Genomic DNA, 26,568 nt, shown 5'->3' with positions numbered 1-26,568 from the left:
CCTGGCTTGGCAGTTCGGGCTGAACTGTTCCCATTGTGCGCAGGGTCAAGACCGATTTGCATATGGCTGGGTCCAAACTGGAATGGCATGGTGAGCAAAATAACAATGGATTTAGGCCCAGATCTCTGTACTGGGGTTAATGTATGACATTTTTCTTTTTGCACGGTCTAAAAGTGGCATTTTCAAACATACAATTTAAAAATAACCTCTGTCAAAAGATGTGTTTTTAAATCCTGGGCTCAGAGAGCCCAAACTTCAAACCTCTAGCTTTTCTCAATTGAAAGTTATGCTAGTAAGTTGTTATAAGGCAGCTCCAATAATATCCTGTGGGAGAGCTAGTCCTTCCTAAAGTGAAAAAAGAAATTGCCATTATTTCGTTATCATAACATGTAGAAAATACCAGTGCGTGTCCTACCTTTCACATACATTACACCCAGACTCTGGGGGTACCTTGGGCCTACATTTATAGGTGCCTTACATGTAAAAAAAGGAAAGTTAGGGCCCGGCAATTTGGTGCCCTTGGCAGGTCTACATGACAATTTTAAAACTTCAGTCACAGACACTGCAACGGCAGGCTTGAGACATGTGATGCCAATTATGGATAACCAATCAGAATTACACAGAGAGCATATGCACTTTAACACTGATTAGCAGTGGTAAAGTGCCCAGATTCCTAAAGCTGCAGAAAAACAAAGTACAAAAATTGGAGGCAAAAGGCAAAACATATGGGGATAAACCTGCAAAAAGGGCGGGGAAACATCCATTGCAACCGACCTTTACAACGCAATTGTTACAACACAACTGCCTTTACATCGCATGCCATTACAATGCATGCCATTACAACACATGTCACTACAACGCATGCCATTAAAACGCATACCATTACAACACATGCCATTACAACGCATGATAAGGTAAGTAATGGGGATATTTTTCGTATTAGGGTGGGCATGGGGTTGGGGGTACATAGGAATAGTAATTTCTACCCCTATACTATCCAACACTTTCCCTAATGTTGCACTCACTGGAGTGGGAACAGTAATTTTTACCCGTTCACTATCCAACACTTACCCTACCTTTGCCCGAAAAGTATTATGCGCTGTAATGGTATGCGTCGTAATGGTAAGCATTGTAATGGAATGCGTTGTAATGGTAGTTTAAAAAATGCGTTGTAATGGCATGCGTTGTAAAATCATGCAATGTAATGGTAGGTGCGATGTAAAGGCTGCATTGTAAAAGCATGCGCTAGAATTGCATGCGTATTAACGTCATATATTCAAAGGGCGAGGTCCAACCTACTTTTGCATGGGTTACCCAGCCTTTTTCAAATTCATCAGGATCTAAATCTTGGCTGCAGGAGGCAAATTAAAATTGTGCTTGCCCCACCCTACTAATAAGTCATTCATATTTTTGATTATTTGTAGGCATGTGGGACATGGTTTAGAAATATTTTTCTGTTCATCTAAGGGGCAAATGCTAAGAAATCCGTGCATAAGTCACTCTTACATTGGGAGTAAGCTACACTAAGAGAAATGGCTGACATTTAAGTGGTAGCAAGGATCACAAAAATGCAGTAACCCTAATCCTGGTTACAAGTTAGATGGGAAATTTAAAATCATATTCAATCCACATTATTAAAAACGTGAGCAATTTGATGATACTAAACCAACCTCCAAACATCTCAAAGATAAAGATAGTATAATTCATTCTTATTGCAAGAAATGTCTTCTCCGGGGCAACAGCATCCTAAATTTCCAAGCAGTGCATAAGCAATAAGCCATAGTCCAAGTAACCTTTCAAATTATGAACTGAGGAGGCTGCTGTCAGGAGGTGCTGCAAGACACTGACTAGCAAAACATATATGTATCTATATTTATTTAGTTATTTAGGAGTTTATGTGTGCTTTATGAGTGCAACAGCAATAGTAAAATATGTCTGAACTGATGAAAGCAATGTAGGGGGAGAACACATCATATCAGAAAGAGTCAGAGCCCATATATGATCATCTGAGTTTGGGACCTCTGAGAATCCGAAATATCTATTAGAAAGTGAATTTGAATAGATCCGTTTTTAGGAGCTTCCTGAAGCACATGTGAGTAGGTTTGAACCTCAAGGAGGGACTGAGAGTGTTTTGCAGTCTCACTTCTTGTGCTTCCACTAATTTAGCTCTGTGTTTCTTCAGTCGTTCTTGTATAAGGTTAGTCAAAGATATATTGAGGTTTCAAGCTGAGCTGAGCTGCAACTTTATAGAGTTTTGCAGGAACTTTCTTATTTCCCATGAGATTTTGTGTTCAGTACTGATAATCTGGAGTTTTATCCTGGCTTTGACAAGCAACCGGTGGAGTGCTCGCAGGTGAGACTAGATAAGGTCATGCTTAAGAAATTAAGGGCACAGTGCCTGGCTGCCTATTTTTGTAGTCTTTGTACCCCTTTGATGAGCGTTTTGGAAAGGCCAGTCTAAGATGATGCCATAAGGGAGATAGTGGGATAAGAGGAGGGCTCTGTTAAGTACCACCATTTGGTCTGTTCGAAGTAAACGGAGTATTTGAAAAATAATTGAGATCTGAAGATTGATTCCTGTCACCAGTGCACTAAATTCCAGAAAGAACAACAGCTCTGGGTTGAAGAATGTCATCAGACCATTTGCTTTTGTGCCTTGGGGAAATATGTGAATATGATCACCACAGAGTATTGGAGGCCAATCATCTGCTTCATTCTAGCCAGTCTGATTTCAGGGCGAACTTCAGCATGGAAACTGCATTACTAGAAGTTGCTGAAACTATTAAAACCCAATTGGATAAGGGAGGCAATGTGGCACTGGTGTTGTTGGACCTCTCTGCTCCCTTCGACACCGTACCCCATAAGAGACTGCTGAGCAGACTTGAGGAGTGCGGTGTCGGAGGTACCGTATTGAGATGGTTCACCTCCTTCCTTAATAACCGTAAACAAACGATTTGGTCCCCTCCTTTTACCGCCGATATGCTGCCTAAGAATGGTGGAGTTCCTCAGGGCTCAATTTTGAGCCCTACTCTGTTCAATCTGTATATGGCCCCTCTCGCATTCATAGCTGAGAAGCATAGTACGAAAATAATTTCATAAATGGACGATACCCAATTGTTGTTCACATGTGAGAAGGGGGCCAAGTTCAATGGCAGTGCTAATAAAAATTGTATATCCGAGGTTTTTTCCTGGCTCAGAATTAACCAACTAAAATGTAACTCTGACAAATCAGAGATTATTTGCTTTGGCTCCAGCCCTTGTGATACTTTAACTGGTGGCCGCAAGATATGTCCCCCCTTCAGCGCCAGCGGCTACGGTAAACAATTGGGGGGTTAAACTGGATGCTAGCCTCTCAATGAAGACCGAGATACAGATCAGTGGCTGGAAACTGTTTAGGGGTGTTGAGAATGCTGCAAAGTTTTCTCCCCCTACTTCCTGTCTCGCATAGAAAGACGGTCGTACAGGCCTTGGTGATCTCTAGGCTGTATTACGTCAACACTCTTTACCTTGGGCTTCCGGAGTATCTGGTTGACCGTCTTCAAATGATCCAGAACGCTGCAGCTAGAGCCATTTTTCTTGCAGGCCCCAGGACACATACGAACCCTTGCTGGTTTCCCTACACTGGTTTCCGCTTCAGAAACATATTCATTTTAAAGCAATGGTGCTGGTCTTGAAAGCTTTCCATAAGATTGGGGCTCCTTACCTCAATGAAAGATTTCAACATTACATTCCCCAACGCTCTCTGAAGTCTCCCGCTCAGCTTCTGACCTCCACTCCTAAGATCAGGTTGTCTAGGATCGGGGGCAGATACTTCCAAGTGGCAGCTTCTCGTTTATGGAACATTCTGCCTCTTGGTCTCAGACAGGTGCATGACCTCCTCACGTTTAGTCAGAAATTAAAGACCTGGCTGTTTCAGCTGTAAGTCTTCGAACTATTATTCGCTAGTTGGGGTTCTCTTTCTGTTAGTTGTTTCTTGGTCTTGGTTTCAGCACCGGGACACTCTTGGGAGTAGCCATGCGCTTTATGAGTGCCATATAACATAACAAGATTGGTCCCTGTCACCAGTGCGCTAAATTCCAGAAAGAACAATAGCTCTGGGTTGAAGAATGTCATCAGATCCTTTGCTTGTGGGATTGTGAAGTTGGGGTGGAGGCCAATCGAAGTATAATGCATTGAGGTCACTTTCTCTCAATACAGTTATCTCAGTGTTGCTTCAGTTCATGCAGAGGAAGCACTACTTCATCCAGTGGAGGACATATTTTAGGAGGTGATGAAGTTGATAGTATAGTTGGATTTCCATCTAGCCCAAAATAGATTTGGATATCATCCGCATAGGAATGTGGAAGTTTACTTTATAGTGCTCAAGAAGCTGAGTCAATGGACATTGAACAGTAGACAGGAAAGAGATGAGCCTCAGGCGGAGGGGCAGCACCATAGGGCCAAATGAAAGACACATGCACGTACTTATGTTTGTGTCTATTAATGTCCGTGTGAGTGGGTAAAATTAAACTAAAACTCATCGGAAGGGAGTACCTTCAAGTGTCATTATTTGGCCCTTTCTTTCTGGGCAAGGTCAGGTAGCCATACATTTCACATGTCAGATATGCAAAGCCACTGGTAATCTAATGTATTTACTGCAGATTGGGGTGGCTTCGCAGAAAATGAAAAACATTTCTTATTTATTATTTGGAGTGAGCCTTCTGTGACTAATCCTTCGCCTTGTGTCATTTAGATAATGTAAATGTAAAATTTCCATAAACAAAATAAATTTAAGCCTTCCCGCTCGGATCGTAAAAAGTTTATATATGTTGTGTATTTTCTTCGTTTTGCAACAGCCAGAATGTTTAAATGGGAAAACTGTAAACGATCTGACAAGCTAAAAGGCCTGAGCCAATTTCCAATTATCAAATCTGCATTCCTATGTAAAACCTTAAATAACCCCAAGTGGGAATCCTGCTAATTTAGACTTCTAGCCAAGTGCAATACATTGCTAATTAAGCTGCTTATAGCTCATCAGCAAATAAATATGGAACATTTTTACAAGATTTGCAATCCATTCCTAGTTTGATCTTTTTTATCAATGTTGTCATATTTCTATATTTTACCATATGCAGCTATTATGTGGATAATGTTTGGTAGCTCAAAAGTAAAGCTTGCTACTGGATGAGTCCCAAAGTGATTACATTTATTGTAAGACAGATGTGTTGTCTAGGACTGTAAAATGTAGACATTCAGTGTTCTATATCATTTCAGACCATGGATGTACCTGTTTATGCTAAGGGTACTGTTAAAAGGGTAATATGAAAAAGGGACTGCACAGTCTTTAAAACTAATGCACCATAACACCTTTCTTGTTTTTTGTTAGACTTTAGGTCTCTAGTTGGCAGAGATATGCACCCTCTCCAAGGAGAGAGCACAACCCTAGTCAGGGTAAGTTAGATACAGATCCTAAATAAACCTGTGCTCACCCTCAGGTAGCTTGGCACGGAGCAGTCAGGCTTAACTCAAGAGGCAATGTGCAAAGTATTTGTTTAACACTTAATACAGCAACACTGTGAAAAGACCACAAAAATACTCCACACTAGCATAGAACAATAGAGAATATTAGTATGAGTAAAACAAGATCAAAACGACAGAAAATCCAATCAGTAGAAGTCAAGATATGAATTTTTAAAGAATAAACTCTTTTGTAGTGCTTAGAAACTAATAGCGCTAACTGGGGCAATCTGGGCACACTTGATTGGATCAGATCCTAATGTCCAGGCCGACCAGAATGGAATGCGGCTAAGATGCAGGGACCAGCTTTGGCCCGCTGAACACTACTTTAGATGTGTCGACGTCAAGGGCAATGCGTGGAACGAAGGAGGCAATGCATTGCTGTCAATCCCACAGATGTAGGCGATGCATTGGTTCCAAGCTGTGCAAAGTCGAAGATAAGTCGAGAGTCAAAATGTGATGGACATTGGGGTGATGTGTCATTATCGAACCGTTGGGCTGTTGGTGAAGCAAGGAGCACAAAGCGCTGCTTTGGCGCCGGGCCGCACAAAGTCAGAGATAAATCGGTAATAGAGGACGAGCAGCAGTGGCAATGCATCGGTGTTGAGGGGAGTGTACCGATGCTGATCAGTGTAATGTCGTCAATGCGTGAATTGTGCAGAAAACAGCCAGAAAACCCACTTCTAAGGGCCCGGGACTGGATTGGCACCAATTGCCAGGCACCCACAGTTGGCAGGGTCCAGAGGCTGTAGCAAGGTTGTTGGAAGTCTTTGGTGTCCCTGAGACTTCAGAACAGGAGGAAAGCCAGCAAACCTCTAGACTCACTTTAGTTCTGGGATGTAGAGAGTGCAGGTCCAGTCCTTCTCAATCCCACACAAAGAGAACAGAAGGCAGCAGGGCAGGCAGAGTAAAGCAGTTGTTCAGCAAAGTCCAGAGTGACAGTACTTTCAGCAGCAAAGCAGTCCTTCTTCCTGGCTGAATGTCCTCGGGTTGAGAAGTGTACTGAAGTGGTAGTGTCGGAAGTTCTTTTTTTATACACAGTTGTGCTTTTGAAGTGGGGAGAAGCTTCTAGAGACATGCATTTGAATTGCATAGATGCTCTCCCTCCCCTGTTGTGGTTCTAAGGTGACTGGAGTGAAAATGCATGGTCGGTAATCCCTATTGTGTGTGGACAGGACACAGCCTATTCAGTTGTCAGTGAGGCAGTGCTTCATTTACTTGAAACCCGACCGAGATGGCGTTCCCTAAGCAAACCCGACCGTCTCGGTCGGGGTTCAAGTAAATGAAAACCTGAGTATCTGGAAGTAGCACGAACAAGCAAACTGAAAGAGTTGAGCCAGGACCTTTGTTTACTGGCTGTGCCTTTAACTAGCAGCGTTTTTGGAAACATGGGTCATTTTGAGTAAGCTGCTCTGACCCGCTTTCGGAATTGACCTTTCCGGCGAACATTTCTCGTCATTGATGGACTAAGAGAACACTTTTTTCATTTGTTTGACGATTAGAGCACATCGTTTATTGGTGGCTAACCTCCCTTTTTGGGGCGCTGTCCTACTACAATTTAGGTTCTCTCCTACCCCCCCCCGTCCTGAGGAAGACCCGTAGCTGAAGTGTTGATCCACCCACCAATGCGCAAGGGTCGAAACGTCAACAAACCCCCCCCAATTGTGAAGCCTGAACCCTAACCCCTTTTCTTTCCCGCACCCTCCTTCCCTGAATAATGCCATTTAGAATCATTTGAATAAAGACGTGGGTCAGGCTCATATGTAAGGAATTATACCTTATTTTTGAAATTATTTGATTTTCCTTTCAATCCCTTTCTTATTCTTTCACTTGACCACAAACCTTTTTGCACTCTTCACTGCATCTGGCAGCATCCCGTTGATTTTTGTAAACTGTTTTTATGAATATGTATATACTAATGTGAAATAAATTGTGAATTGATATATCTGGATGTAACATCATGTTATGTATTATTGATGGGTATTTCTTTTGATTTGGCTTACAGAAACACATTTGGCTCTTTTCTATGTTTCTCCATTTTAGGATTAAGTCCTATGTAATATATAATTTTTGATTCATTAGCAGTATTTTCTTAAATATAATCATAGGTCTAGGACCATTTCTCTATTATACTGTGTATTCAGAGACAGGCAGAGGGCACAGAATGGTAAAAGTAAGAAAATGCCAACTTTCTAATTCCAGAGACAAGGAACTCGAAATATCAATAATTTCCCTATTGGAAATTACACTCACAAAATGTAATTAGGTAATCCAAATGTTAACCTATCGGAGTGATAGGCCTTGCAGGTGTGGTAAATGAATGTCATCGTTTTCGTTCTACCAGGACTTCTACAACTTAAAAGTACATGTACTGCTTTTTAAATACACTGCACCCTGCCCCTAGGGCTGCCTAATGCCTACCTTAGGGGTGCCTTATATGTATTAAAAAGGACAGTTTGGGTATGGCAAGTGGGTTGCCTTTTGAGAGTATGATAGAGTGCACACCTAAAGTTAATATTTATAAACATTGATGAACAATGCTCATGACAGGATTTTGTCATGTGAACTCAGCTTATGCTCTTTCCCAGTATTACATAAACAATTCACAAATTAATTGGTGCACCATCGCAAACCAGATCCAAGACGCACAGCCATGTGGACAAAAATCGAAATAATCAAGAGACCAAGATCGAATTTCATCCAGGAAATCCTTGATAATCTGTTGTACTGCATTTATTCAAACATTTCAAACTCTGAACAGAGGCAAAGTGATTCCCATTTTTCTCAAAATTACAGAAGTGCCCATCCAGGCTCATTTCAGAAGCAAGTCGGAATACACTTTCATCTTAATTAGCCATGCAGACATTCGCTCAATGCATTTCAGGCCAAAGGCCCTTCGTGAGGGGTAACTGTAATATAAAAAAAAAACATTAGCAGCCATCAATGATTACATAAACAGGAAGATAAATATACAATTATCAAAAAATAACTTGTGATACATGAAATGAATACTCAGAAACCATCCTCAACACATGCTGCAAATGATTTCACCCTTAAATTTGTGCTCAGATTAACCGATGAATATTATGCGACACAAAAGCAGAACAATATTGGAAATGTGTTTGATGTTCTTCCAGGCATACAAAACACCAAGGGGTCGATTCCGATTCGGGGGAAAAACCGCTCCGAATAGCTGTACGGAGCGTTTTTCCCATACGACGAAGTACGATTCGTACCAGGAGCTGGACTCCGTACTAATCGTACAGAGACCGTACAAATCAAATCCCCGTCAGAATCTCCCTCGGAACCCACTGAACGTGACATCCGTACGGTTCGCGGCTGGTTTTTCCGACCCAGCAAGTACGATTCATGTCGGGTACGCACGGTACGACGCTTTTACTACGGGAGCCAAAAACATCCGGACAAGCAGAGTTTGCCTCGAAACAGGTACGGAACCCCCCACCCCCCGGTACAGTGCGTACACCCCATGATGGAAGGGGTACGGTGCGTACCCCTGCGATCATGGGGTGTATGCACCGTACCCCATGATCATGGGGTGTACGCACCATACCCCATGTTCGCTAGGTGTACGGTGCGTATACCCTGCGATCGCGGGGTACGGTGCGCACACCCCATTATCGCAGTGGTATGCACCGTACCCCTGCGGTAATGGGGTGTACAGACCGTACGGTGTGTATGTGATTGTGTGCTTTTCCGTACGAATCGCCCTTACCTGACGTGGACCGTACGAATCGCGTCCTCCTACCCCGGTCCAGATCGTACTCGTCGGGTTGTACGGCATGTTTACGATTCATACGGAGAGAGCTCCGGATACGAATCGTATGGATGGGTTTTTTCCAGGATCGGAATCGACCCCCAAATGTGACAGGGGACTCCAAATGTGATAACCTTGAGAATTAAAATATATACGAGCAAACTGTACGTGAAACTTACGATGTAACCAGCTGTGGAATCTATTTCTACCGAATATGAAACCATTCGTAATCGACAGCATGAACACCAGCAACAGCATCCAAAAAAGCAACAGAATTCTGCACGAAATAAGCTGATAATGCTTGCATACTGAACCCATAGGTGAAACTGATCCTGTTAACCCATATTGTGCAGGTTAAACTCAAAAACGTGACTGTGACACAAAATAATGTGCATAAAGGAAATACTAAAGGCCCTGCAATGTTAGAACATATAGAGCGCACCATGCTGTCAGCCCTTTAAAAACCGTACTGATAAACACTGTTACTAAACAAGCATCAGCATAGCCAATAGGTCTCGCCATTAGGACTGTATAAGTGTTTAGCTAGAGCTATTGGCAGTGTGGCTGCTGGCAATTATGTCAGCCTCTTGAAACGAGAAACAAAGAAATTGAGTGTGTGTTTGTTGTTGACAGTGAGGTAATGTAAGGAAGAGTGAGAATTAGTGAACATGAAAGAGGGTGAATGGATAGTGTGCGTTATATTGACAGTGAATGTAGGAGATATTAATTGAAATATAATATGAGTGTGTGGGTAAATGTGAGATGTAGAAATAGGGAAGGTAGAACAGTAGACACTGAGACAAAAAAGAATTGCATACTGGAATTATAAAAGTTGAAATTTTCATAATTATAGGCCTACATAAAATGTTAAAAAACTACACATAGCTTTTAATTGTTGGGCCTCGTTACAGCAGGGCTGTCACCATCCTGTAGCTCCGAGTAAACATGTAAAAGAAGCGTAAAAGCATGACTTGAAGTGAGACAAAAAGAGACAAAATAAAGGCATCTGACGCACAAAGGTTAACAGAAACCTGTGTCTTCAGCCCTCTACACCAAATGTAATCCCAGAATTTTTTGTTTTAATTTATGTAATAATTTTACTCCCTAAAACAAAGTGTTTAGTGGCATTTTGCACATGAATGAAACGGGTGTATACAGCTAATTTATATTATTTCGAAAATCTATAAGCTCGATGGAATATTAATTGTGCAAAACATACTTGGGTGGCGTAATTTTGTTGACTTGCTTTTCTGACAAGGCTAGGCAGGGGCTAAGCAAGACCAGCGGAGTGCATGGTCATGAGCCCAGGAGACGCAATTGAGTGAAGTGCACTGGGAAGAATGAAAAGGAGATTGCACAGTGAATAGCACTTCACCTAAATATCATATTGTTTCTGTGTCCAAACAACCCTAACACAAATTAGGTCGTCTTTGACATCTCTCTAAATCGAAAGTAAAGTTGAAATGCCAGAGAAAGCGAGCACGAGAAGGCAAAGTCCGATCTCCTCGGCCCGCGAAGCGACAGAGACCTGCAAACCTGGCATTCCCGGTTACCACAGGGCAGCGTTATACAAAAAAAGCAAACTGGCAGAAAGCGATGGCAAAGCAACGGTAAGACAATCAGTTGAGAAAGGATAGAGAGGGCAACGAGGAATATGCAACCAGCTGTTTTCAAGCACTCGTGCTTGTGCTGTCATCCACCTTGGGGGAGCAAGCAGCGGTGCGTGGGACATCTGTTTTCCATTAGCGTGCCCGCCGCTGCCCGCTCCCGCAAAGTGGATGCCAGCACAAGCACGAGTGCTTGAAAAGAGCTGACCAATTTCTAAAGGTCATCACCTAGAACAGCGCATGCGAGCTGCCTAGGTGAGACCTACAAATGAAAAAGAAAACTATATAAAAGTGAGAATGCCAATAAAAAAAACAACATTAAAATGCTATCAAAGTTAATACAAAACTGTATCACTCTTGCGTTTGTACTTAAGTGTTACCTATTAGAGAGATAGGCCTTGAAGTAATGAAAAAATAATGTAATAATTTTTACTACCAGGACATGTAACACTTAAAAGTACATGTACTTCTTTATAAACACACTGCCCCCTGCTCTTGGGGCTGACTAGTACCTATCTTAGGGAGGATTTATATGTTTTAAAAAGAAAGGGTTCGACCTAGAAAGTGGGTCAACTTGCCAGTTTCACATTGCAGTTTAAAAATGCACCTACAGGCTCTGCAATAGACATTTTAAGGGGCTACTGAAATGGGTGGCACAATCAGTGGTGTGGGCCTACAAGTAGCATCTAATTTACAGGACTTGGGCACAGGTACTGCACTTTACTAGGGACTTGTTAGTAAATTACATGTGCCAATTGTGTATAAGCTGTTACTATGTTTTAAGCAGAGAGCCCATGCACTTCAGCACTGGTTAGCAGTTAAGTGCCCAGAGTCCTAAAGCCAACAACAATGAATTTGGCAAAAATGGGAGTAGAAAAGCAAAATGTTTGGGTGTAACTCTGCAGAGAGGGCAATCTTCCAACATGTTTTATGTAAGGACCAGCTGTTTTATGTAAAGACCAGCTGTCACAAGGACACGCTGACCTGCATATAAAGCGACCATTCTACGCGCAGCGTTTTCATTTTGCCAATTGTGTATAAGCTGTTACTATGTTTTAAGCAGAGAGCCCATGCACTTCAGCACTGGTTAGCAGTTAAGTGCCCAGAGTCCTAAAGCCAACAACAATGAATTTGGCAAAAATGGGAGTAGAAAAGCAAAATGTTTGGGTGTAACTCTGCAGAGAGGGCAATCTTCCAACATGTTTTATGTAAGGACCATCTGTTTTATGTAAAGACCAGCTGTCACAAGGACACGCTGACCTGCATATAAAGCGACCATTCTACGCGCTGCGTTTTCGCCGTAGTGACGCCAGAGTCACGCCAGAATCCAGCCCGTCTGCGCCTGTCCGCGCTAAGGACGGGCTACAGGGCTGTGCTATACTGGACCTGACTCGTTTTTGTTATGTTTCCAAGGGTAGACCCTCTATACTCCCATCAGGATCTTATTCGTCTGAGACCCGACTGGCTTCCATGCCACTTTTCTTGCTCCCCGGACACTCTTCGAGAAGCCTTCTATTGCAATTGTTTCAGCACTCATGACAAGCCTCCGTCAGCTTCTTTCAGACCTCCCTTTCCTGCTGCCTCCTCCTCTATGGTGCCACCGAGGAAGGAATGGGGTTTCTTGATCAACACTAGATCTTTGGTGAAGAACAACATTGCCTTTCGGGATTTTATTACAGCAAGGAAACCCACATGGGTGTTTCTTACCGAAACTTGGGCTACTGAGTCTTCGGGACCGGACCTGGTGGAAGCTGTTCCTGACGGGTACTCTCTAGCTAGAATGGATAGAGTGGGGCGTAGAGGAGGTGGTCTTGGTATTCTTTTCAAAACCTCGCATTCCTGCCACACTATCCAACTTTCCAGGCCCTCTGATTCATTTCAAGCCCTTTATTACCTTCTTAAATCCCCAGAGGCTGCTCCTTTTGTTGGCATCTTGGTGTACAGACCCCCTGGGCCTAGGACATATTTCTGCAAGTCTCTTCTTGAAATCTTGGAGCCATATTTTGGATCTGCTAGTTTGACTGTCCTGGGCGATTTAAACTTTCACCTGGATGATTTGGACTCTAAAGATTCCTCGGCCCTGCTGGAGTTACTATCTGCATGTGACCTTGTTCAATTGGTCAAACATCCTACACACCAGGCAGGTCATATATTGGATGCGGTATTCTCCAATGATGAAAGGCTTAAAACAGAGGTGCCCTTGCCATTGGCCTGGTCCGACCACTTTGCGGTCCCTTTGGAGTTGTACATCGCCCCGTCTCCGGCAAAGATTGGGGCTCCCAGTAAATTTACATCTAGGAGAAATTTCAGAAAAATCATGTGTGCCTCACTGGCCCCATTGATGCACAACTATAAGGCTGATCTCTTTGAGGATGTTAATCATGCCGCCTCGGAACTGTCTAATAGTATAAGAGCTGCAGTTGATGTGTTGGCTCCCCTGTCTTCTTGCTATTCTGCTAGGAAAAAACCTTCGGCACCCTGGTTCTCGGAGCCTCTTAGGCTCATGAGACAGGGTTGCAGGAAGCAGGAAAGGGTGTGGCGAAAGAGCTGGAGTATGAAGGAGAGGGACAAGCACAAGAATCTCCTTAAGGAGTATAAGAGGGAGATTGTCAGGGTGAAGCAAGAATACTTTGCTAACCTGACAGTCGCTCTTTCTTCTCCAAGGGATCTTTTCAAAATAGTGGACACGCTCTGTATGTTACAGATGCCGGATCCCGTTATAAGCTCCCAGGAATTCTGCGATGAAATCGCAGGTTTCTTTCACTCTAAGATCGCGGATATTTACTCTGATCTTGAGATACAAAGATCTGCTATTCCTCTCCCACCCGCCTCTCCTGTTCTACTTGCGAAGGAGGCTCTTCCCATCATCTCTAAGACTTTGCCTGAGTTTCCGCCTATTTCTTATTTGGAGCTTGATCTGCTTTTAAATAAGATAAAGTCGGGGTCTCCACTTGACCCTTGCCCCCTTAAAGTCCTGAAGGAGTGCAGAGACTGTCTATTGCCCCCTCTGTTGGATATCATGAACAGGGCTAGGATTGAGGGCATTTTTCCATCTCAATGGAAGAGCGCGGGCGCCAAGCCCCTTTTAAAAAAGCTTACACTCGATCCCGAGGTGCTTAAGAACTACCGCCCCATCTCTTTGCTCCCAGCACCGGCAAAGATGATGGAGACCTATCTCAATCAACATCTGGCGGCTTTTCTGGACTCCTCGGGTCTCCTGGATCATTCCCATCATGGATTCAGGAGGTACCATAGTATCGAGTCGGCCCTTATGGTGGTTTTGAATAATATCCGCATGGAGGTAGACCAGGGACACACTACCATTCTGGTCCTTTTGGACCTGACAGCTGCCTTCGATACCCTGTCTCCTTCGGTTTTAACATCCCGCTTGAGGGAGATAGGGGTCGAAGGGACGGCTCTGAGTCTGCTGGCCTCCTTCCTGGACCAGAGAGTGCAGAGGGTCAAGTTGGGAGAGTTCCTATCTCCATCCCTTCCAGTGCAATGCGGGGTCCCACATGGGTCGGCATTAAGTCCGACCCTATTCAACATCTACGTGACCCCGCTTAGTAGGCTCGTAAGATCTTTCGGGATGGAGGTAGTCTCCTATGCCGATGACACACAGCTCTTGGTGTCCCTTTCCCATCTGGGGAACTTGTCGCCGTTCAGTTTTAGGAGCTGCATGGAAGCAGTTTCCTTGTGGATGATTCACAATTCACTTAAACTGAACGGCGAGAAGACTGAGATCTTGGTGTTTGGCCCTAACCAGAACATCTGGTCGCCTGATTGGTGGCCGCCCTCTCTGGGAGCCTGTCCCATGCCTACGGAGTCGGCGCGGAACCTGGGAGTGCTGATTGACCCCGCTCTCTCCATGTCCTTGCAGGTAAACAGAACGGTTGTGACCTGTTGGGGTATTATTAAAATACTCAGAAAAATAAAACACTATTTATCCCCTCAGGCGCAGAAGCAAGTGGTGGTAGCTCTTGTCGCTTCGCGACTTGACTACTGTAATGCGCTATACATTGGCATGAATAAGTTAGTTGTTTTGCGACCCACTAGGAATTGCTAATTTAAAAAAGTTACATACATAAGGATGAGCGATTTCCTAATTGCAATGCGGAGATAATCGCAATAGGAAATTGCTGTTCGCAATATTAGTACATCTGGCCCTGAGTCACTAAATCATCACTGCAAATAATCCAGGCTCCCTGGAGGAAAAATCTGCCTTCAAAATAATTGCGATTCATAAAATGCAGACAGGTATTTTCACTGGGGTCTTTGAGGAGGCATTTGTAATCCAGGCCGAAATCTCTGGAATCTGGCCCGTAGAGATGTTACATCCAACAACGGATTTTCCACCCTGTGTACAACATTTTTGTACAGGCATATATGCAACACATAGGGTGTATTGCGAGTGAGGCAGAACTTGCAGGCACTTGCATCAACCTTTTTTGCGAGCAAAAAGGGCTTTTGCGATGCATCAAGGTGTACTGCACTCGTAATTTAAGAAATCTCAATTTATTGCGATTTCCTAAATTGCGATTGCATTTAAGGGATCGCAATTTGCAATTCCTTAAATGTAATGCAAGAACCACTTTTATATAGCGATTTTGCTATTTAGGGCCGCATATTACTGAGCAATTACCTGTTCATAATTTGCACTAAAGTGAATTTTTCATAGTTTCATATCGCGCGCACACATGCCCTTGGGGCATGTTTGTGTGCAACATGGGTGCACGTCAGGGGTGTCACAGGGTGTCCTTTTGACACTCATGAACCCTTCAAATTGCATGCGCAATTTGCGAGTACCTAATGGTACTCGCAAATTGCGCATGCAATCTCCCATTCATTCCTATGGGTCTGTAGGCCCATAGGAATGCATGGGTAGCCATTCCTTAATTGCGACTCGCAAATTGTGAGTTGCAATTAAGAATTGTTTAGAAATTGCTATTTTTATAGTGATTCCTACATGCATAGGCTTTTGCGAGTCCTTAATTGCAATTCCTTAATAATCGCAATTAAGGACTCGCAAAATCCTACCTGGATGCATGTGTTCCAAAGTTACCTTGTGCTTTCAAGGATTCTGCTTTTTTACCAGTTAGGTTTTCCCACACCCTATTTTTAGGTCTCGCGACCTATCGATGCGCGCATGCGCATCGAGCGGAGCGAGAATTCAAGTGGCGAAAATTCTCGTGAAACCACCAGCTTTTTGCTGGCGTTTTCATCAAGTTCACGTGAACCACGTGTTCAAACATGAACGCGCATCAGCCTCCCTCCATTTGCCGCACAGCACATCAAAGGGCTTCGCCCAGCGTGCGCTCTGCGGCTTCTCGGCTTCTCCTCCCCTAATTACGCCGCACACAGCCTTCCTTGCATTTCTCCTCCCCCTCCCCAGCCAGCTTCCCCCAGGCCGTGTTCCCTCATCCCTCGCACCCCCTCCCCCTTCAGCTTGAGCTGCGTGAACACGAGGTGCACTATATTGTTTTGACTTGTATTGGTGAAAACTACAACTTGTTACTTGCTCGTCACTCCCGTGGGCCGTGCTGTGAGTACCCTGCAGCTTATCCCCTTTTTGTCCCACTCTCGCGTCCTCACGCAGCTCTCTTCCTTCAGTGCTCACCTACCACTCTCCCTTTTACTCTGTTTCTCGTCCCGTTACCAGCCTCCCTTCTGCGGTGTTTACATTTGTCGATTTGGCGTCAATCTCGTTCGCAGCAGCACTTCCTGTGCGCAAGCCCACTTCTTCACTGCTTCACCATGCTCCATTTCTGGCTGTAGTTTTTCGTCGCCCCTGGTGCCGGAAGCTTCTCCAGCGCGTCCCATCTTCAGGCAAACTCTTCCCCCCAAATCTCTATTAGATTGAGCACACGTCAATCGAGTATCACACTTCAATCACTGCCCCAGACCACTGTGCCTGGGCCCATAGTAACTATCAGACCCCTGAGCTCAGCAAAGAAACCAGATCCTCTTCATTAGGATCGCACACAGTGCCCTGTATATCATACAGCGCCTGGCGAGTGCACCATGTAACCCTTTTCTGGGAGTTCCCGTGTAATCGTCACTTTGACTGACATGCTTTTGCACAGGCTTCTGAGATGTTGTGGAAAGTTCCTCCCGCCCTGTGAGCGCTTCAGCAAAGCAGGCAGTCATGAGCAGTCAGTCACCTGCCCGGGCTGGGCTCGCCTCGCACATGAACTGAACAAGCATTGGCATTGCCAATAGGTCTCGCTTGTGGGACCTTATAAGTATTTAGTTTTGCAACACAATATCCGATTATGCAACAAGGATATTGTGCTGCAAAACTAAATACTTATAAGGTCCCACAAGCGAGACCTATTGGCAATGCCAATGCTTGTTCTGGGGAGGGAGGAATTATCAGACTAGATTTTTTCAGTCAGTAAAGTTAGACGAGAAAATCACAGTAGATTTTGGCTGCAGCAGCAACCAAGTCTCATTCCCGTTTTTGTTTTAATTGAGAAAATCATGCAATTCTCTCCCCTTCTAAAAATGTTTTCCGTTTCCTCCCTTATTCTCCCCACCTAGTTCCCTCATCCCCCACCCTACTCATTCTGCAGCATACATTTGCCCTCTGCTTAGATCCGATGGTAAATGTATGCTTTCAATACCACAGAATTGTGGATTCTCCATCCCAAGTGGTTCAACTCTTTATTGCATGGTACTAGGTGGGTTTACCACGTGGTAACAGTAAATTTGGATTCATCTTTACCATGTTGTTAATCCGACCAAAGTACAGATGCAACTTGTAATTAGGGCCACAGAGGTGAGGTGCCAAGTGGTTCCAAAACATTTTCTAGTTCTAGTTGAATGCTGGTGGCCTGTCTTTCATCCACCATGTTCCGCCTCACACCTGCGTTTGTGATTGTTTGCAAATGTACAGTTCAATGTGGCTTTTTTTTTACCTGTGTATTTTTTATCAATAGGTCAATGCCTTTCACCCTGAATGCAGACTCATGCTGGAAATCTATGAGGAAGAAATAAAATGCAAAAACTTCCTAAGCAATCAAGCAATGGAAGATGTCAAAGGCAAGTATAACAGTTCATAAACTATTTGGCCTTATTATGTAAACTGCAAGATAGATGCATTGAATATTATGACAGATTAAAGTTACAATGCCAGCCAGTCTGTGTATTTCAATGCTTAATCAAATCACATGGACCATTTAATCTCTCCATCTTCACTCCTGCCTTTTACAGAACCGTACTCATCCACATTCCATTACACTTTTTTAATGAATTGTCCGTTTTTAGGTCGAAGCCTACAAGATAACATCGCTGTCTGGCTGCAAAGACTTATTGGGGATTTACCTAGAAATGTATTTCTTGCATTGCTTACTATTGGCTTTGTCTTTTGTACCTCTCATTAGTAGGCTTCCTAGTCATGTCCCAGCTGGTCAGTCTTGTCTTTTCCCATCCCATGGATCATTGTATCTTTACCTAACATTTGTGTTATCTGCCTGGTGTTTGTGCTCGATTTCAGGGAAATATTTTTTCTTTTTGTGTAATCACTCACGGAGCCATCTCTCTTGTGTACTTCTCTCCCGCTTATTCTGCTGCCTGTCCCCATGTGCTTCGCCCCACCCCCATCTGTTGTGCTTGCCCGCCTACTTCTCCATGTTGCATCCACTCCTGCTCTCCCCGTGTTGCCTCGGTGTCCCTCTGCTCTCCCATGTGTTTTCCTGCCGACCACTCCTGATGCTTCGCCCTCTCATTGCTTCTATTCCCTGTTGCTTCCACTCCCCCTTTCGCACTTCAAAAAAATTTAAAAAACAATTTTGTTTTGCTTTAATATATCGAACTGACTTGGAGTAAGAACTAAAAACAAAAAAAAAGTATCTGTGTCATGTTGTCGGTTCACGCCTGCCTAGTGCATGCACCTGCAAAATTACATGGGCAGCTGTGCGAAAGTTTTTTGTTTTGTTTTACTTAACCCATTCTGCACAGCATTAGAGATGCTGTGCAGCATGGCTAAAAACTATTGGGAAAGCCAATAGGTCTCAAACGTGAGCTTTACTTGTGGCTTTACTAATGCTTGTTGCCTCTGCCACTTCTGCCAGAAAGATGTATCCTCAATACTCCTTTTTGTTTGCAAACCGTCTTTTATCCCACCATATGAGGATCTTTTAATGTCTTCAGTTTGTGACCATGAGGCATTTCTAGGAGGTCCTGATCTTATGGAATATGACACTGGATTGTCTGCTTTAAAGACTTTGTATGGTCTAATGTCGACTGACCAAAGGTCCAATGTAATACAGCCATCGCTCAAAGGTTTCACTGGCGTAGCCAGCATAGTTTCCGCTATTCGAAACCTGTCAGATCCCCCAACTCTAAACAGAACATTGGAACGGTGAATTTGTCAAACAGGATACAGCGCCACATTTGTGGCAGAGTACCCTGCCTGCCAAACTCTAGGTAATTCACTTTGCTTCAATAACTGCTTACCAGAGTATATTTAGAATGTCAACACAGCACATCAGTTCTCCTACACAATCATGTACATTTACAAAAGCAATGAACAGGGCAAATTTACAGTAGTGATAATAACACATGAGGTAGAATTGCCACTTTATTTTTTAATGTGGATGGGGCGTGCTGACCCCTCCCCCATTAAATAGTTGAGTAACAATAACTCCACCCTCGTCATCTACTGCTTATTACATCACATATTACATTACTCATGATGTTCTATGGCATCATTGATAATATTAATGCAACTTCTGAAATTACTTAATTGTTAACAACACTGTTTCTGGTTGGCAGGCAAGTTATAGTTACTTCAATTAACTATAACTTGTGCATTTCAGTGTTTTTTTTTGTTTAAATTGTTGGCTTTTGTACTGCTGACATTTTCACTTAACTATAATGTCACTTTAACCTTTGTTATATATATATGAGTTTGTGTATGTGCATGCATTTGTGTGTGTGTGTGAGTGTAAAACACCACAAAAAGTGTAGTAAAGATCCATGATGTGATGTCTTGTGTAGTAGAGGTCAAGGTATGACAAATGCAAGTGTTGTATTGGCATGCTTTGTAATGTCACATGTCCCCTTCTGTAAAACTTTACTTGAGTGCCTACAGCATGTTCAAAATGTTATGATAATCTGTCACTTGTGTTGTGTACCTATGACTTTATCTCCCCTCACACAGCTGACATGTCTCCTCGTCTTTAAGTACATAGGTTTGGAATCTATATGAATTATGCATCAAGCTTCCCTCTTTTCTGGCTTAAAATTTAGCACCTGTACATATACTATAGCCATATCGGGCTAAGTGCCCTTTCTATCAATGAATCCTCAAACCTCATATAGTCAGATTTGAGGGCAGAGCTTTCAGCCTCACATTGTTGGTATAAGTTGACCTTCTGTCTGAGAATCCCACACACTCTTCTAGCTTTTAGAAAACTTTTGAAAAGCTGCTGATTGTCCTAAATTGATAGCACCATGAAACTACATGTGTGTGTGCAAACGATAAGTAAGAGTTTGAACTGGTTTGGATTGAAGTGGATAGGGATCTTACTTGTTTTTGTTGAATACTCCCATACTCCCAATGTCTAAATCCTGCGGTACGTTTTTGCTACAGAATAACGTCCTCTTATGAGGGGACGGCGCAGGTGATAGATCAGCATTTTGCAATCTCTGACATGCTTGATGGTACCCCTACCGGAAGATACCTGAGGCGGGTGAAATGCTCCAAAGGAAGGACTATGCCTCTGTGTCGCCAATGAGTGATTATAGTATTCGAACAGAGGCTTTTTCTGGCAAAAACTTTGTTATCCACATGCGCAGTTGTGAGTGCAGCAATGTTTAGTGCTGCAATTATTGTGTGAGAGCACTTTTATGATTTTATGGCATGACTTCGTCTTAGTCTGTTAGACCAAGCTCAAAACTACAAAACATCTCCTGTAATTTACTTTTAAAGCAAGCTGAGGTCTATGGACTTTAATTCTTGGAAAGTTATTTAGAAATGGTTGTCACATGATGAGATTCCCTAAGCTGAAAGGTGGCTAGGCACTTTTGAAATTGTAGAAAGTATGAGACCCGATTGTGAAATATACTGTCATGTAAGTTTACCGATGCACAATAAATACTAACTGCTTAACTAATTGCCCAAAGAGATGTGTTGTGGAATTCTTATGCCACAGCATACAGATTTGAGAAACTTGCGCACAGCATTTAATGGCGAAGAAGAGTGGACTTTAACTTTCACTAAACTAGTCCTTTTGATTTAAAAAAAAGTGTACCCAGAGTTTTAGCACCAGCCCACCTCAACCTTTCTGGTCATCGGGTTCTGAGCCACCCGTGAGATGGGCAGAATGGAAGGATTTTTTTATGAATTACATTGCTGCCATTGATGATGCTGAGGAAATGTCAGCAGAACAAAAGAAGAAGATTCTACTGCATTCTCTGGGTCCGATGGCGTTTAAAATGTACACCCGATTATCAAAAATGCCTGTTGTGGGCGATATTAATGTTTTTTAGCTGTTGTTGAGGAATAAATATAAATATTTTGCTCCTAAAGTGTGTGGGCATCATTAGATGCAAATTCTTTCAATGCAAACAGACCAGAATTGAAACTACAAATATTAGTGGTTGATTGCAAATTTGGTACCTTGCAAGAAGACGTGATTAGGGATCAGGTCGTAATGCATGCTTGCAATCCTGCAATACATGGAGACTCATCACTGAAGACCCTTTTAGCAATAGTACAGAAAGCTGAAATGTTGGAGACATGTGCAGTGGCATTGAAACAAGATGAGAAGGACACCAATTCAGTAAACAGAATTTTCAAAGGGGGTAGTGACAAACCCTATTCTGAGCGAGGCAAATATAAACCTAGAGGAAAAGATAAGAGCAGGTGTTATAGATGCGATAGCAGGGAATACCTTGCTTAAAGAAAAAGCTGCCCTGCACTAAACCAGAAGTGTAGTAATTGCAGAATCAAAGGTCACTATCCAAAGTGTGTCATAGGAAGAAATGAGTGGAGTGTGTGTATGAGAAATTTGTGGATGCTGAAAGGAATGCATAAGATCAGGATTGAGATAGTGACGGCTTAATATGGTTAGTGATGTAAAAGAGAAATTAATGTTAAATATCTATGATGATACATTGAAGACTAAACCAGAGTGTTAGGTGACAATTGATGGGGTGGTGATAAGCATTTATGGTGATTCAAGTTCACCCCACAAATTTGTCAATGAGAATGTTTGGAAAGAGAAGTTTGTAGACAAAATAGGGGAATCTTTGCTTGAATCCGATGTAAATCCAGAAATGTATGGGGGAGAAAAAATGGATATCCTACGATTCAGGTGGTTAACATTCACATTTAAACAAAGGATGTCACACAGTAAATTAAATGTAGCAAAAAAGAAGGTCCTTCTGTGCTAGTGGAATCAGGGCAATTTACATATCATTCTGTACCTCAATAGTAAGGAACAAGTCTTGAATGTAGATGAAGGCACAGCAGTGGTAGACCTTTTGTTAAATTATTTTCCAAAAGTCTTTAATAAGGAGTGAGCAGCCTAATTGGATTTGAACACAAGATCCGGTTGAAGAAAGTTGCATGTCCCAAGGTACATAAAGTCAGGAATGTACCAATGGCAGTAAGGGAAGAAGTCTCTAACAGATTAAAAAAATGTGTATCTTCTGGGTTGATAGAACCAATAGAGACGTCTGAGCGGATTTCTCCATTGGTCGCAGCAAAAGTAAGATAAGGCTGTATCGATCTATGTAGTTTAAACAATAATATTATTATTGACAAGTTTTCTTTGCATAAGATCAATGAAATGGTTACATTGTTGAAGGATGCAAAATTGATCTAGATAATTGACTTGTCTTCTACGTACCATCAATTTTCATTAACTTCTGATTACATAAAAATGGACAGCCTTCATTACGCCTGACGGCTGTTTCCACTTTAGAACCATGCCCTTTGGGTTATCATCAACTGTGGAGGTTTTCCAAAGATTATTGTTCAATTTGTTTAGTAAAGAACAAGGAATAAAACATTTTCAGGACGAGATTCTGATAGTAGACAAGAGCTTGAAAGAACATGACTCTAAATTGATGAAGGTGTTAACCTTCCTGGAATCAAAGGGGTTGACAGTGGAATTTACAAATTGTACATTAGTAGAAAGGAGTGTTACATAATTAGGTCATGTAATGATGAATACGGTGTGAAACCAAAACCATCACTGGTTCAAGATATTAAGAATGCAGCTAAACTAAAAATCAAGGATGATATGTGGTCATTTTTAGGTATTGCTGATTATTGTGCCAAATGTACACCTAGATTTTCTGAAAGATGTTGCAACATCAGATAGTTATTAAAAATTGGGAGAAAGTTGGTGTGGTCACAACAGTGTGACAAATATTTTTCAGACATAATAGATTGTATAACTAATGTAACAAAGTTATGCAGTTTTGATCCATGTGAAAATTGTGTCATGCCAGCCAATGCTAGTAACAAGGGGCTAGGTGCCATACTGTCTCAAATGAATGGCAAGAATGAGGAGTGTGTGATAACTTTATCATCAAGCTCCTTAACGACTACTAAAGAAAAGTACTCTACAATAGAAAAAGAGGTGTTGGCTTGTGCTTGGGCTCTTGACCATTATAGAGCATTTTTGTGGACTAAACTAATAACTATTCATTGTGATCCCAAACCCCTTGTGAAATTACTGACAACAAAGGGTACGGTCACTGCTATCTGCAAAAATTGCTAAAATATTCATGCTTATGAAGGATTTTATTTACAACGTTGTGTATGAGCCTGTGAAAGAAAATGTAGTGGTAGATTTTCTTTCTAGCGTGCCAGTACAGTTAGAGGAATGTGAGGATGACAAGTGGAATGAGTTTCACATAGCACTCATACATGAAAACGGATCAGCAGCAGTAAAAAAAGAAGAATGGGTGGAAAAATATAACAAGTACGTTGTGTTGGAAGAAGCACCAAAATACATTTCAGGCAGGTGGCCACACAAGAGGAGTCTATCAGATACTATTAAATCCTTTTGGGAAGTAAGGTCTGAACTATCCTTGGATAATGGAGTGATTTTGAGGAATGAAAATATTTTATCTTTTCTTAGTCTAAGAAGCAGTACTTTCCATTTATGCCAGGAAAACTTTTTTGTATTGGAAGGAGTAAATCAGAAGTTAAGAAATATTTCTGGTGCCTGGGATTTAATTCAGCAATAGAACATATGGTCAGGGACTGTATGAAATGTTCTAGAGCTGTTAAATTCCTTCAGACATTCCTATGAGTGAAGTCACAGCCCTAAAATCCTATGGGACCCCTTTGCCATTGACTTAATGGGACCGGTGGGACCATCCTAAAAGTATTTCATTGTACTCATGGATTTGATTCCAAGGTGGTCAGTGGTAAAGGTAGTGGTGAATGAAGACATGAAATCAGTACGGATGTTTCTTGATCATGTAATTTGTACTGAGGGAATTCCCATCACTTTGTTGAGTGATGACGGAGTGCAGTTGACATCTCATGCCTTCAAACAGTATTGTGCTACGCAAATAAATGATGGACCGAATGCTGAATAAATCATACATTCACCCCAAGTCAAGAGATCTGCCAGAAACAAGCATCCTGGGGCCTCATTCTTTTGCTCACCATGCCACCCCAGTTTAGACCCAGCCATATGCAAATCAGTCTTCGCCCTGTGCCTCATGGGAACAGTCCAGACCGAACTGCCAAGCCAGGTTCTCCCTGGACCAGAAACAAGCATCCTGGGACCGGTTTCTGGGTATTACCCTTCATCAGGCAGGCTAGCTTGAATCCAGTGGTACAGTGAGCAAGAGACCCACGTCTGGGCATACCCATCCCACTTAGGGTGAAAAGTGCTACGCAAACAAATTATGGACGGAATGCTGAATAAATCATACATTCACCCCCCCCGTCAAGAGATCTGGGTTAAATCCATTGTTCTTTTGCTCACCATGCCACCCCAGTTTAGACCAAGCCATATGCAAATCAGTCTTGACCCTGTGCCTCATGGGAACAGTCCAGACCGAACTGCCAAGCCATGTCATCCCTGGACCAGAAACTAGCATCCTGGCCCCTGTTTCTGGGTATTACCCTTCATCAGCCAGGCTAGCTTGAATCCAGTGGCACAGTGAGCAAGGGACCCACATCTGGCCATACCCATCCCACTTAGGGTGAAAAGTGCTACGCAAACAAATGATGGACGGAATGCTGAATAAATCATACATTCACCCCCCGTCAAGAGATCTGGGTTAAATCCATTGTTCTTTTGCTCACCATGCCACCCAAGTTTAGTCCCAGCCATATGCAAATCGTATTGACCTTGTGCCTCATGGGAACAGTCCAGACCAAACTGCCAAGCCAGGTACTCCCTGGACCAGAAACTAGCATCCTGGCACCAGTTTCTGGGTATTACCCTTCATCAGCCAGGCTAGCTTGAATCCAGTGGCACAGTAAGCAAGAGACCCACGTCTGGGCATACACATCCCTCTTAGGGTGAAAAGTGCTATGCAAACAAATGATGGACGGAATGCTGAAGAAATCATAAATGCACCCTTAGTCAAGAGATCTGGGTTAAATCCATTGTTCTTTTGCTCACCCTGCCACCCCAGTTTAGACCCATCCATTTGCAAATCAGTCTTGACCCTGTGCCTCATGGGAACAGTCCAGAGTGAACTGCCAAGCCAGGTACTCCCTGGACCGGAAACACGCATCCTGGGACCGGTTTCTGGGTATTACCCTTCATCAGCCAGGCTAGCTTGAATCCAGTGGCACAGTGAGCAAGGGACCCACGTCTGGGCATACCCATCCCACGTAGAGAGAAAAGTGCTACACAAACAAACGATGGACGGAATAATAAATACATCATACATTCACCCCCAGTCAAGAGATCTGGGTTAAATCCATTGTTCTTTTGCTCACCATGCCACCCCAGTTTAGACCCAGCCATATGCAAATCAGTCTTGATCCTGTGCCTCATGGGAACAGTCCAGACCGAACTGCCAAGCCAGGTCATCCCTGGACCAGAAACTAGCATCCTGGCACCAGTTTCTGGGTATTACCCTGCATCAACCAGGCTAGCTTGAATTCAGTGGCACAGTGAGCAAGGGACCCACTTCTGGGCATACCCAGCCCACTTAGGGTGAAAAGTGCTATGTAATCAAATGATGGACGGAATGTTGAATAAATCATACATTCACCCCCAGTCAAGAGATCTGGGTTAAATCCCTCATTCTTTTGCTCACCATGCCACCCCAGTTTAGACTCAGCCATATGCAAATCAGTCTTCACCCTGTGCCTCATGGGAACAGTACATACCGAACTGCCAAGTCAGGTCATCCCTGGACCAGAAACTAGCATCCTGGCACCTGTTTCTGGGTATTACCCTTCTTCAGCCAGGCTAGCTTGAATCCAGTGGCACAGTGAGCAAGGGACCCACGTCTGGGCATACCCATCCCACTTAGGGTGAAAAGTGCTATGCAAACAAATGATGGACGGAATGCTGAATAAATCATACATTCACCCCCCATCAAGAGATTGAGTTAAATCCATTGTTCTTTTGCTCACAATGCCACCCAAGTTTAGTCCCAGGCATATGTAAATTGTACTGACCCTGTGCCTCATGGGAACAGTCCAGACCAAACTGCCAAGCCAGGTACTCCCTGGACCAGAAATTAGCATCC

General features: G+C 43.0%; 1 protein-coding gene across 1 annotated transcript in view; it reads left to right on the top strand.

Annotated features, from left to right (window-relative positions):
- Positions 1-26,568, top strand: part of VIPR2 (vasoactive intestinal peptide receptor 2) — a 1,008,023-nt gene that overhangs the window by 161,224 nt on the left and 820,231 nt on the right. The window contains exon 2 of the mRNA XM_078663279.1: positions 17,817-17,919. Coding sequence (XP_078519405.1) covers positions 17,817-17,919 — 103 coding nt within the window. The remainder of the gene's footprint in view (positions 1-17,816; positions 17,920-26,568) is intronic.

Source organism: Lissotriton helveticus, chromosome 10, assembly GCF_964261635.1.
Source record: "Lissotriton helveticus chromosome 10, aLisHel1.1, whole genome shotgun sequence".
NCBI classification, from domain to species: domain Eukaryota; kingdom Metazoa; phylum Chordata; class Amphibia; order Caudata; family Salamandridae; genus Lissotriton; species Lissotriton helveticus.
This window is presented reverse-complemented; position numbering and strand designations above follow the sequence as displayed.